This window comes from Paramisgurnus dabryanus, chromosome 5 (genome assembly GCF_030506205.2).
Source record: "Paramisgurnus dabryanus chromosome 5, PD_genome_1.1, whole genome shotgun sequence".
NCBI classification, from domain to species: Eukaryota; Metazoa; Chordata; class Actinopteri; order Cypriniformes; family Cobitidae; genus Paramisgurnus; species Paramisgurnus dabryanus.
The window spans coordinates 8051235-8065822 of NC_133341.1; the positions used below are offsets into that span (position 1 = coordinate 8051235).

Consider the following 14588-nt stretch of genomic DNA (forward strand, 5'->3'; position numbering starts at 1 on the left):
AATTTATCTGTACTAGCGAGCGGAGTAATAATGCAACGTATTTGTAACGTGACGTAACGTAATGCAACGTAATTCTAAGTTAAAGGGATAGTTCCCCCCAAAATGAAAATGATGTCATCATTTATTCACTCTCATGTTTTTAGAAACCCACATACATTTCTTTGTTCTGATAAACACGAATGGAGATATTTTGAGAAATTTTTGTAACCAAACCGTTCGTGGAACCCAATTCGCTTCCATATTAGGCAAAAAGAATACTATGGAAGTAAGTGGGGTCTACAAACGGTTTGATTACACACATTACTTAAAATATCTTCCTTTGTGTTCATCAGAATGTCAGCTGACTCCCTAGGGGTTGAAAAAAACTCCTAGGAGAAAAAACACGAGGGGAAAAGTCCATGGGAGAAAAAAAACTTGAAAGAGAGCCAGACATAGCTGATCCTTTAGAATATAAACTATGTATTGAGTACTATATTATAAAAATGTTTGTGAATTAAAAGTTTTAATAATTTAAAACAAAAGTTAAAAGAAGCGGTTGGTTGTCGCTGGGTGATTCATTAAAAATGAAAATGATATACTTTAAGATTTATTAATTTTGAAATAAAAGGAAACGCTCGGTGGTCGCTGATCAGACATCGGCAGGGCACCATGATAAAGGAAGGCGGTCGGTGGTCGCTGATCAGACATCGGCTGTGCATCACGATGATAGAAGCCCAGTAAATCAGTAGTTTAAAGAGCTAAATAGCAGCAGGAACTGGGACTGTTAGTCTCAGTCTCCTCGGGATCGAGAACAAGACATGGAGATAGCAACAAAATCCTATTAGCGTAGGGGCTGCTCACATAAAATGCAAGTGTCATATAGTATAATGGATGAAAGTATGTGTAATAGGGGCCTCCTGTTATAAATATGTAGCCGGTTGAATTGGTTACACAGCTAATGATCTTACTAAAATATCTTGTTACATATGTGTTACAGACTTGAACTATAGATTATGGTGCAAACGTTTTGTAGAGATTTAACACATTTGTACCAGCAATTATGGCACCCCTAACTGTACAAATTATTCCAGTCTTCCTGGATTTCATAATGAAGAATAACAAGCAGGTCAAAATGGCACACTCGTGTCCCTCAAATCCCATTAGCTTTAGTGGCTCATCAGAAGTTTTTCACAAAAGAGCTCAAAGATGGCGGTACCCACATTTACCCTTATTAAAAATAAGGTGGATACCTGTTTAGGAAAAAACATAAACAGATCAATTACCTACCAAGATCTGCAATACATTTGTGCTTAGGTGTATTCTACATACCTTATCCATATGTACTTTAATTTAAATTAACTCACTTGTACAGTACACAGCTTAAATACATGAAGTGGCTTTCTAATTACATCGGCAGTACAGAATATTGCATAGTGATAGGATGCGTTAAATAAAGTGTATGGGGTTGTACTTCATTTGTCCCTAAGTTTAAATTGACGTAAAGGCTAAAGAATCTTATTTAAAGTTAAACGTCATTTCTGAGATGACCCAAAAATGAAAATGCTCATGTTGTTACAAACCTGAATAAATGTCTTTGTTTTAATAAACAAAGAGGAAGCAACTATTTGGATGAACCTTAGCTTTACACCTGTACACATTATGTGTCACCTGTATTGCCCCACGAGTCCAAGGTCTTGCTTGCCTGGTGAATTCTGTGTCTCTTGGCATCTATACAGTTCTGTACATTGAGCTGAGCAGAAAAACAGCATTTTGTTTAAAAATTGTTTACACTTCAAATGAGAAAACAATGCACAGTTAATTGACTGGCCCTCTGTAACCCTGTGTATTTATTTACGTAGCTCATTCACACATAAGCTCTGTTCTCTCTTGGTGTATAGCAGGGCTATTTAATTCTGTTCAGGTTCACAGCTGAGGCGTGAATGAGATGCATACTGTACATACAAAACAGCATTTCAAAGGACCAGTCACTTGTCTGTGTCGTGTTGGTTCTTCCTTTGTTTCAAAATGTAAACAATTCTTAAAACACTGTTTTGTACCTGGAAAGCTCATTCATGTGTCAGCTCTGTATGGTCTATGCTGAACTGAATGCGTTGCACAGCTCAATGTACAGATTAGATGTCAAGATACGCACATCACCTGGAAAGCAAGACGTGTGACACAGAATGTGTACAGATGTGAAGCTAAGGTTTATCCTAACAGTTGCTAGATTTGTAAAAAAAAAAAACATTGCCTAAATAGTGTAACAGGGTACTTAGACTATGCATACTGTACGAAAGTATTTTTGATCCCCAAAGTATGGTTCGTTTGGCTGGTGTGGTATGCTTTGCAGAGGTGGTCTCTTGCATGGTTCGTTTTACAATAAATAACCACAAAAATTGTTTAAAGCATATTAGGTGCAGTCTGCTTTGCAATCACTCTCATGTTGCTTTAATGTTATACGCCACTTGATCTTGCCAAGCCATAGTGTGTATTTTGTGAGTACATGTTGGTGCATTGTAATTACATTTAAAGTACTGCCACCTAATTAATATGTGTAGTTACACTGTTACTGTTACACTTAACCATAACTCAACCCTTACCCCCAAATCAAATTCTAACCCTAATCCTAATCATGCCCTTTCTCCTAAACTTAACCATATCTCAAACTCATTAGCAGTAAATAGGGTGAATTTCCATAACAACATGTAGTTTCACAGTAAATTCATAGTCTTGTGGGTATTTAATGTTAGTACATAGTAGTTATGATGCTGGCCCGAGAATTTTCGGTTTCTGTTGTATCACCCCCACCACCACCACCTCTACAATGGCTGCATATGTGCACTGGAACAATCCTTCCTAAAATGCATTAAACTTTTATTTACAAAGACGTGAAACTCACCGAGTGGTCAGGGGTGTTCACTGATATGCTCACACAAAAATCGCTGCGATTTCAGTCAAAACCGTTCTATTTCATCATAAACAATCTGAAAACACGGCTTTAAGTATAAAATACCGAACTTGTCCTTCAAGGCCACCTAATATAAAGTGTGACAAAAATATGCTGTCCAGATCAGGTCAATCCATATTGTAAAATGCCATGTGCTTAGTTATAGACGATTTCATTGTACGCACGTGCGTTGCCGTGGTTAAGCACCTGGCCCGAAGTTTACTTCCAGTCTGTGCTTGTTTATCGGTCTGGCTAGTGACTAACCTGACACATGGAACAAATACCTTGTGAAAATGGCCATTCAAACTGGATTGTTGTAGTGTGCTGCGTATGATCTAAGCACTGACAATCTGACCTTCTTCTTCTACAACCCGTAAGGCAATGTTGGCAGCACTCATGCGTCTGCACCTGACTAACAGCAGAAGGACTCAACTTCTTTAGTCGACCCTTGTGTTTCTTGTAAAACCTCTGTATGACCATGGCCACTGTACTGTAACTCAGTTTCAGGTTGTTACTGATCTTCTAGGCCAGATTTGTCCTAAGAGAGTTATTTGCCATGAGGTGCCATGTTCAACATCCAGTGGTCAGTACTGTATGACAGAATTGTACTCAAAGCACCAAATGTTAAGTACTCTAATACAAGATACACAAATTTGTGACATGAACATGATGAATAGAACATGTGGCTTTGCACGGTTACACAATATACATCTATTATCATTTAAATCTTTACTGCTATACAAGCAGCACATTAACTACTCTAAAATATTCAAATTTCATTCCTATAGTATTGTCCCTTGAGAAGATGTACTAAAATATTTGCAGAAATGTGAATGGTATACTCACTTTTATGACATACTGTATATAATGTGGTCTTGTTTTAAACTGTGTAAGTGGATATATTGTATTAATGAATGCACAATTTTCTGTGATTATTTTGCCACATGTAACCTTCCATGAAAAGAGTGAGTGCCTCCCTAGACCTCCCTAGACCACACGGCTAGATTAATGTGACTGCTCTTTCACAAAAGCACCTGTCTGCTTCCTGTTAACCTAACCACAGAGGAATAAAGACAGAGGTGTGCTTTTCATCGGGCTAATTTGTGGTGAAGCCTCAGAGCGTGGCTGAATATCAATGTCCAACCTGTGTGTGTGTGTGCTGCGTTAGATGTTAAAGTAAGGACCCCTTATCTCTGTGTCTCACCTTCATGACTTTCCTGTGAGCTTATCATACAGTACATGACACCTGTCTGTCTTCACAGTGAATTTCAGTTCTTTTTTGGCAGGTTGCAAAATGTCAGCGAATGCTCCTTATGAGGGGTTGGATAGTGGCTGGTCACAGGTCAATCAGATTTTGGCCCCTGATTCACAGTGTGATGTTCTTAAAATCAATGTACATGATAATTCTACACAACATCATTGTGACACCAATCATGTTAATGTACCGCAAAGGTAAACGTGTATTTATTGTGGTCTAGGTCATATTAAAAGGAAATGTGATATTCTCAACAAAAACCCTCTTAAAGGTGCAGTGTGTAGATTTAATCGGCATCTAGCAGTGAGACTGTTCACTGAAACGCATAAGGAAGCTATGGTAGCCGCCACAGGACAAACATGTTGTATACAGACAAAATAAAGTAGTGACAAAACACGCTCTGTAGAGCAGTTTGTCCGTTTAGGGCTACTTTTGAAACATGGCGGCACAAAATGGTGACTTCCATGTAAGGGGACCCACTGTGTATGTATGTTTTTTTTTTTTTTTATGGTAATAAATACATAACAGTTCATTATGAAGGGTCTTTATACACCACTGATAATATAGTTATGTATATGATATTGCATTTCTGTCAAGAGATCCTTCTAAAAGTTACACACTGCACCTTTACATATTCACAACGCAGTATGAAGAGTTTCGTTGCAAAATGAGATAACTCCGTTTTTTTATGTTTCAGAAATCTCGTTTTTTGGTTGTGCATTCCAATTAATATCAATTTAACTGCAATTGGTTTGTTTAAACCTTCATAACTTAAAAAATACAGCAAAGTAGCACCATAAAACAAAACAATAACATGATAACATAATAATAAACATGTTTTGACAAAAATGTTAAAAACGGATTTATCTCGTTTTGCAACGAAACTCTTCATATATATATATATATATATATATATATATATAAATAAGTCCATGCAGCGAACTATGTCAGATGTCTGACATATTAAAAAAATATGAAATAAAAACAACTGGAAATTATGTTACGTGTATGCAGAATAACTAAACAACAGTATATCAAATATAATAGTATATCAAAGTTTAAAACATGACATACAAAGTATTGCAGAAATAATATAAATAAAAACATATACTGTACTAAAACAGTGTCAAGAACCTTTTTCTGCCAAAATCACACTTTTATTTAACTGAGGTTAAATGTTTTTTTATATATATATCCAGCTGTTATATTCAGCCTTTACAGGCGCATGCGCAATGAATGTTTTATCCTTCACAGCCCAGAGAAAAAAGGACACACTTTGAGGCTGCATTTTAAGCATCCTTCAAATGGGACGGCCTTACTAGCCTTCAGTCACGCTGCTGTGATGCAATAGGTCTTGAAATGCAGCATTTGGAGATCGCAGCCTTCAAATTGGGACACAGATATAGTATGGTGTAAAAGTACCAAGCTTCTTAATTTAAGCCTGAAATGTGTATTGTATATTATTACAAAATGACACAAAAACTGAGCTGTCCTCTAACAGGTTAGTTCCCCCAAAAATGAACATTCTGTCATCATTTACTCACCCTCATGTTGTTACAAACCTGTATACATTTCTTTGTCTTGATGAACACAGAGGAAGATATTTTGAGAAATTTTTGTAACCCCCATTTATAGGGGTGTAACGATTAACCGTGCAAATGCGCGTTTTCTCAATGAATGAATTTGAATGAATTACAGTGAAATCCGAACGCCAGGGGGCGCTCTCATGCAGAAACTCCCTTTGTGCCACACAAGAAGTAGCATTACGAATGCTATTCCAGGAAATGTCTACACAGGAATATTTATAATTGTTTCAGGTATTTTCATGATAATAAAGAATATTTTGAATGATTTTGCTTAACGAGTGTTGCTTTTTTAAATGCACGTTATAAACGACTCTGACTCTTAATGATTTTAGATTGATAAGGACTTCCTACTGACCAAATGCCGTAGTACACGCACAAGCTGTGCATAAAACAAAGAATCGCAGCCTTGCGATTCAGAATCAATTTCAGACAGGCATTTTTAATGGGGACCGCGATTGAATCGTGATTGAATCGTTACATCCCTACCCATTTACTTCCATAGTAGGAAAAAAGAATACTATGAAAGTAAATGGTTAAAAACATTGAGTGAACTGTCCCTTTAAAAAAATATTTAGAGAGTAATAAAAAGACAATGATGAATTCCTTCAACTTGTCCAATTTCTGCATCAGTCTTTTGTTTTTGTTTATCTCTATTTCAGATGCAGCTCTTGACTTGTGTGTTTACACATGTTTTATTTATCAAGGACTTTCTAGTGAATGTTATTTCGGTGTTATCAAGAGTCAACACATAGAATCTGGTGAATTTGATTATTTGGCTGGAATGTTCATTTAAGTTGTAAAAAGATGAATATCAAATAAGCAAACATTATTCGCTCAATAAATTGGCGCTACCAGTGCATCTGAATGAGAGACGTTTCAGTAAATGCACTTAAGCCTGTACTTATACTTTAAACAAATGCCATTTCTTGTTTTTTTTATTTCTGCAGATGTTAATGAATGCGAAAGGCACCCTTGTAAAAATGGGGGTATCTGCACAGATCTGGTTGCAAACTATTCCTGTGAATGCCCAGGGGAATATATGGGAAGAAACTGTCAGTACAGTAAGTAAATGTTCTCGTTTTTATGGATGCTTCATTCCTGCCCCACTTCTTAGTACATTGTGCAGGTTTTGTATTAACTGAATTTTATGACAGTTCATAAAAGTGCATTCAAAAGTACTGTCTCAGTGGGCCCGTGGAGAAGCATGCAAGGGCATGCAGGGACACACACACAAACTTACATTCTCAAAATTGTTCTCATGTTTTCTCTGAGCAGGCAACGACAGTAAAAAAAAAAAAAAAAGGTAATTGGTAAAAATGGAATAAGAAAATAATTGCTACAAAACTACAAAAACAAATAACAAATTGATACCAGAATAAACTTTGAGATGGAGGTAGCATCTCTTATGCCTCAATTGAGCTAGAACAGTAGCATGAATTTGATTATATTTTTATATTTATCTTATTACTGTACATATTTGCTGTGTTACATACAAAAATATTAAAAAATTATTTTAGTTTACATTCCATTTGCCTTTTTAAGTAACCTGTTGAATGTAAACTTGAATTATCTGTCTGATGTACGAGGCTGGTAATGTAGGCTGATATTTTAAAGGTGCCAAAGAATGCATTGAAATAAAAATTGTAATTGTTCTTTGATATCTACATAAAAGGTATGTAACTTTATTAAGTGCAAAATTATACAGAAATGTTTTACATGTCGATTACAAACCTAGGATTTGTCATTTGAATGAAATGGTCTGTTATTACCTTATTTGAAAGAGTCGTGAATAATATTGTTGAGCTCTGTTCTGATTGTCTGGTTGTCAGAGAAAGTCTTTAGAATAGCTGTATGTGTGCATGTGGAGGGGGATGAACCTGGTAATTATCACGTTGTGGGGACCATTTGTCCTACTTTTTTTCTATTTTTCGGAAGAAAAACATGTGGAAACCTATACATACAAGTACATCCTAACCCAAACCCCAAATCTAACTCCAACCCCAAGTGACAATGATTAGGAAAAAACAATGAGAAAACAATACATAAAATGACACGAGAATTCCGTGGGTGTGACACGGAAAATACATCCGTGCTCCAGTCACGGAAAAAAAGCTGAATTCCGTGACATGGACACGGATAAAGTGATCAAATTTTCTGTGACCATAACACGGATTTCCATGAGATCATGTTGCATGTAGCATTAACAGAGGCATAACACATACAGTACATAAAATGACATGGAAAATAAATTTGTGCTCAATGACACGAAAAAATCTATACCACGACTTGCCTTGAGACTTGATTATGTAGTGTTAGCAGGTATTAATATAGGCTGAAATGGAATAGGACATCCTATTCTAAATATGAAGATTGTATTGTACCTCAGTTGTTCTATTGTGTTTTTAATTAAAATTTTGATTAAAATAAACACTTTGTTCTGTTAGATCTGATTTGACTATTTATTGTATGTTGTTTAATTATATGTCTGGATAACGGAGATACAAAGAAAAAATCTTTTAATAGAGCCTCACTGATTAATTTTGCCTGGGGCCCCCACTTAATGTAGCTACGCCTCTGAGCCTTAACTAGCATGTAGCACTAACTCAGCAGTCACAAGTTTGTTTTTAGCATTGTAACAACATTGTACTTAATTTAATGTGTTATTTAATGTTGGGGGCGTACATATTGACTGAAACGTCACAGTCGGTGTTATGTTGAGATTGGCCTGTTTACCAGCTGTCTTTTGCATGCACAAGGTTTAGATAAGAAGGAGGAAACACTCGCGTTTGAGGCTCATGATATGTCATTACCATGAACAGAGCTTGTATTATTTATCTATGCCTAGGTAAATACAGTTTTGCATTCTACGGCACCTTTAACATAAGCCACATAATGAACAAAGTGAAATGCTTTGATTAAGGTGTTTTGATAAAAAGTGTATTTTCACCTTTCATCTGCATTTTATCTGTATTATGCAAATCATTTATATTGCCATCGTCTATTTTTAAATAAATGGAAGGCAAAATTTGAGACAGACAGAAAGATAAAGACAGATCAAGTGTGACCAAAATACAGAGAGAATGAGAGAAATTGACAGAAAATATAATTTGTTCACAGTGGATGTCTTATCTTCATAAATCAAAAGGAATATTAGTTTTCACTTGGTTATTTGAGATATCTCTAGACGTTTATTACATAGAGACAAAAACTTTGTTACACTAAATCAAATACTCTTTGCATAATCAACAAGGCAAGACGTGGAACATCTTCCCAGAATGAGTTTGACCAAAGCTCTGTCAGAAGGCCTTCAATCATGTCTTCCCGCATTGCTAAAATCGATTGCTGCTAAATTCCTCCAACCATTTGACTGACATTCTCACTCCATTCATTTAACCTTCTTGTCATGTTGAATCACTGCAACGTCTTTTGTTTTTTTTTCTATGTGGTAAGGTGAAAAGCATTTCCATGCAAGGTCTGTCTTTTTCGTATTTTTAAATTAAGGAGACCATTTGTCTGTGAAATATTAAAATACAGAACTAAAGATATTATGTGAATGTATATACATAATATAATTTATGTATTATTATTATTAGGAACACCTGTTTAATTTCTCATTAATGCAATCATCTAATCAACCAGTCACATGGCAGTTGCTTCAATGCATTTAGGGGTGTGGTCCTGGTCAAGATAATCTCCTGAACTCCAAACTGAATGTCAGAATGGGAAAGAAAGGTGATTTAAGCAATTTTAAGCGTGGCATGGTTGTTGGTGCCAGACAGGCCGGTCTGACTATTTCACAATCTGCTCAGTTACTGGGATTTTCACGCACAAACTTTTCTAGGGTTCACAAAGAATGGTGTGAAAAGGGAAAAACTGTATGCGGCAGTCCTGTGGGCGAAAATGCCTTGTTGATGGTAGAGGTCAGAGGAGAATGAGCCAACTGATTCAAGCTGATAGAAGAGCACCTTTGACTAAAATAACCACTCGTTGCCACCAAGGTATGCAGCAAAGCATTTGTGAAGCCACAACATGCACAACCTTGAGGCGGAGTTTTAAAAGCATAATTTATCATAATTTATAAACAAACATTAATGGTGTGCATCTTGAGACAAAACACTTGCACTGATATATTTTACGATATGTCAGAACAAGTTATTTTTAATCAAGACAACACCAACATTTTAGTTAGTCTGGGAGTAGTCTTAAACCCTGTCTGGGAAACCGCCCCATTAAGAGTTTGGTTCCAAAACAAGTTAACTGTTTATGATTATGTTATCATGTTTTTATTGTGCAACTTAGTTGTATATTTTGTTATGAAGGCTTAAATCAAAAGAAACAAACTGCAGTTTGATTGATATTAATTGGAATGCATTAATTGGAATTAATTTAGCTATATCGCTTTGGAACCAAAATCTTCAAATGTAATATAACAGTATTATATTTAAATGTATATAGCATTAATATATAAAAGTGCTGGAGAAGCAACTCTGAAACTCTAGTTAGATTACCTGCAAGCTACTTAACAGTAAAAGTAGTTAAACTACAGCCAAGCTACCCATCTGAAAAAGTAGTTAGCTACACTACAAGTTACTATAATATTATATAATAGCTAGCTACATTAAAACTACTTATTACACGGCTCTCTGGAATGCTTGATTCTGATTAGAGATCGACCGATACTCATTTTTTTTAAACCGATACCGATAACAAATATTTGGATGCTTATGTGCCCGATAACCGATATGCTGAACCGATTTTTATATACTGTTATACTTCTGATTTTGACATAATTACTACAACACAACACAACTGAACTAAACAAACCCTTATAATAATAATAATCATCATAATCACTGATGCATACAAAGTAATAAATAGAGGGGTCTGAAAGAGTGAATAATAATATTTATTCAATGAATAATGTAGAAACTATATTCCCAATTTATGGACCATTCCAAACACCCCTATCATTTCGTAAGAAATGGACTGATCCAAAGTTCACGCTTGCGGTTGCCAGGTAACGGAGCGGGAGAGAGAGAAAAGTATAGCGGAGTTGGCTGCATATTCTACATAGTTTATAGAGTAAAACAGGTGGATTAAGTGCCTTTTTTGAGATATAATATCTTTGTCTTGACCAGCAACCTGTAGCCTTCAGCAATCCAACCAATAGTTAGCAAAGAGATTTTACAAATATTATCACTGACTGGAATACTACATTTAGGAAAGTAACAATCAAAACGGCTTATATATCATTTAATTTCTTAACTGGTAATGTTATTTGATGTCAGAATAATTAATATTTTGTTGTTATAGCTAATGAAATGGCTGTTGACAGCGCTGTTTATCTATGCATTTACTCGCGCATTAACTGTATCAAACTGTGACCGCTTGCGCAGGTAATAAATAATTAATTAATATCCACAGACATTTATTTAGATATTTTAGCAAAATAATGTTTATCTGGCAAATGTTAATATGGTAAATCTTGTTAAAAGTTAGCTACATGTGGTGGCGCTTCAGCCTTCAACCCCGGTAACTTAAGTGAACAGCAATATGAACGTGATTTTACGATGCTATGATAAGCATAAATAAAGGAAAAACGAATTAAGTTTAGCGTTTTTAATTCCACAAAGCATTAACTCATGGTTGTTTTATTAATGCAAAGCTACGTCGTTATTGGGACCGGATTTTATGGATCAGCATGACTCTGTGAGTTCGTCTCTATTCTTGGACAAGCTGCATACATTGCTTTTAATATATCAACTTATTTAACATAACATACATTAATGCACAGATGAGATGTGTTATAAATGCCTCATATGCAAAGTAAGTATACTCAAAGACATTTTAATGAAGTCGCGTCGCCTTCATATTTGCTATGCACGTTGCTGCTGCTGTGAGCTCCTCTCCTCAGATGCGTTCAGCGCGCAATTCTAAATTCTCTCGTTTATCGGTCAATCCGATATTACAAAACCGATATCTGGTCATCGGAAAATGCTTAAATATCGGGGAAAATATTGGAAAACAGATATATCGGTCGATCTCTAATTCTGATTGGTCAGTTGAGACATTTGCAGGTTCGTTCTTTTCAAATAATAACCGCTCCAAAGTAATAACGCATAGCCGGTACTACTTGTACGTTGACGGCGAGGAGATAGAGCACGCGGGGTATGAGCCGACATGAACTTGGTCTCAGGACACTTTCTGGCTTCACGGCTCCGCTGCTGCTTAAGTGGGGGAGCACGGGCAGCCTTCCTTATGAAAGAGGCAAATTGAAACAGCAGCACGGTTGAGCATGGCTTCAGCGTGGGTGGGACCCAGGTAGAGGACGCACTTGTTGTGGAATTCCTCCATGGGCAAAGAGGCTCGGCATGAGCCACAGTGCCGAGGCGACATTATCTCAATGCGCTTCTGCTCTTTTAGAAAATTTAGGAATCTCAACCGGAAAGCGGCAGGGGAATACGGCAGGCATTGAATCGGCTGGAAGGCTTGTGTTGATGCCGAGTAAAGCTTCTTTCTTCTTCGGAGCAGTGAGAGGTTCGCGCTGAAGGAGAATGCAAGTGAGCTCATGCCGCTCTCTCCCGGACTATAGTGTATTTTACAGACGTTAACCAATAGGCTTCAATCGTTGAGTAAACAGGAGTTTCCCCCATAGCGTCAACAACTGACACCATGTGAAGTGAACCATATTGAAGGGGAACCACCCTATAGTGTTGGACAGAACTAGGGGTGCTCCGATAAATGCAGATATACACTAATAATACGTGGCCAATAATTATTCTGAATCGCACAGCCAATATTATTTACAGCTATTTCATGTACTACGGCTTTTGATCAGAAATCTCTGTTAGTTTGATTAATTTAAAAGCATCATTGGCCGATCGATCTGAGCATCCCTAGACAGAACAAACTACTGGGTTAATAATCACCAAAATCTGGGTTGTTACTGGGTAACAACAACCCAGCATTGGGTACTGTTTTGTGCCACACAAATCCTTGGTTCTTAATTATTTTATTTATATTATTTGAAAAATAGTATATTCTCTTAGAAAACAAACAATGCTGGTAGTGGGTGAAATTTAAATAAAAAGTGTATTTGAAAGGGATGTTATTTTCAAGGTAGCCCGAAATGTGACCTTGGCATTTAATCTATCCCAGCACTCTATTGACACAGGTACTGCAAGTCGTGAACACACACACATACACATATATGCGCAGATATCATTGCACCTTGCTCAATGTGTGAGATTTAAACCGGCGACTATGTTGTGTGGTGTTCTCCATAGTGAAATTGTCCTATCATCAGACATGTCAAAAGTACTTGTGCAAAGCTGTATTTACATTTCTCTGTGTAACCACTAAAAGCAGTCATTGGCTAGGTGCCGGAGACATTAAATGAAGTCTGTCTATGCGTAATAGTAGCGTTTTTCCCACAGAGAGGAATGTCCTCACAGTTTGATTTGACATTTACTTGTGTGCAGGCTCATGATCTGTAGACCACAGTCTGGGTCTTCTGGAAAAAGGAAAACTTGCGGTCACCTTTGGTGTTGCACCCAGTGGCCTCTGTTTAATGGGTAGACTGTTAAATAATCCTAAACAGAACATGGTTGTTTCCCATTTAGAAACCGGTAGTCTAAAATAAAACTTGATTCATTGTGCACTGTCACAACAATGTCTTGCTGGTAAAAATTTTTTTAAACATATTAATCATTGAAATATGAAAAGTAAATCAAATAATACATTATTTTTGTGTCATAATTAACAGGTTTTTACCATCAAAAGACTTGTTTACGGATTGGATATAAATTTATTTTGGAAAACAATGCAGTCAGATCCATCTTGTAAGACAACATCCATCCATTGCTTGATTTATTTTTCCCATCAATTCAGGCCCACGCAGCCAACATATTTACAACCCTGCTAGAGTTTTGGAATCAATATTTGGCATATTCTTCATTCCAGTAGGAACCTCATTAACAGTTTTTTATTTGTCCATCAATTAGCTAATAGTGTATGGAATGTCATGGTGATACACAATGACAGATTTTGATAACCCAGTGGTTCCCAATTTGTCTTTGATGCCTCTTTTAAAAATAAAAAAGTCTGCGGTACAACAAAACTTGCATAATTTACATAAACAGGATGAACATGTTTTTTTTTTACTCTAGGATAAATTATTCTGCAGTTAAAGGGCTTTCTTAAGAGAGAGTGAGAGAAAAAAGGACACTTAAATGTCCTGCAAGGATTCAATCCTGATTAGAATACAAATGTTTAAAGGAACAAAACATGCAGAGAAATTTAGAAATTCCAGATTGAGCTTTGCTGACATTCAATTTAAAGCTTTTGATGACTTGGTACAGTATTTTTAGTATATTTAACTGATGGACATTTCACTGTTCAATTCGGTTGGTAGTTTCTGTATAAAAGTTGATTCTTTAATGGCAATAAAACAATGAAAATGGCAGAAGTGGAATAAATTGAGGTGTTATTAATTGAAAATAAAACACTGAGGAACAATCAACCAAAATGCAATTTAACTGTTTTAAAATCAAATAATACTGTAATACTACATTTATTTGTTTTTCTCTTTTGTTTGTCAGTCCTTCCAGAAAAATGCGATATGTGTTTGCAGCTTTTATTGATGTTCACTTCGCGTAATTACGTCACCATGACAACAGGGGACATGGCTGCGCATGTGTAAAGTAAATGCAACATTTTCAACTTTCTGCTAAGACATATATTACTTTTTGCTACAAAAATGTGGGGATTATGAAATCATGCAAGCCCTGCATATTTTGCGAGCAGAAATCTGCAATTTATG

At 36.2% G+C, this 14588-nt stretch overlaps 1 protein-coding gene across 3 annotated transcripts in view; it reads left to right on the forward strand.

Moving 5' to 3' along the window:
• edil3a (EGF-like repeats and discoidin I-like domains 3a) overlaps window positions 1-14588 on the forward strand; it is a 237402-nt gene that overhangs the window by 133113 nt on the left and 89701 nt on the right. For all 3 annotated transcript variants that reach the window (XM_065266725.2, XM_065266726.2, XM_065266724.2), the window contains one exon: window positions 6715-6828. In XM_065266725.2, coding sequence (XP_065122797.2) covers window positions 6715-6828 — 114 coding nt within the window. The remainder of the gene's footprint in view (window positions 1-6714; window positions 6829-14588) is intronic.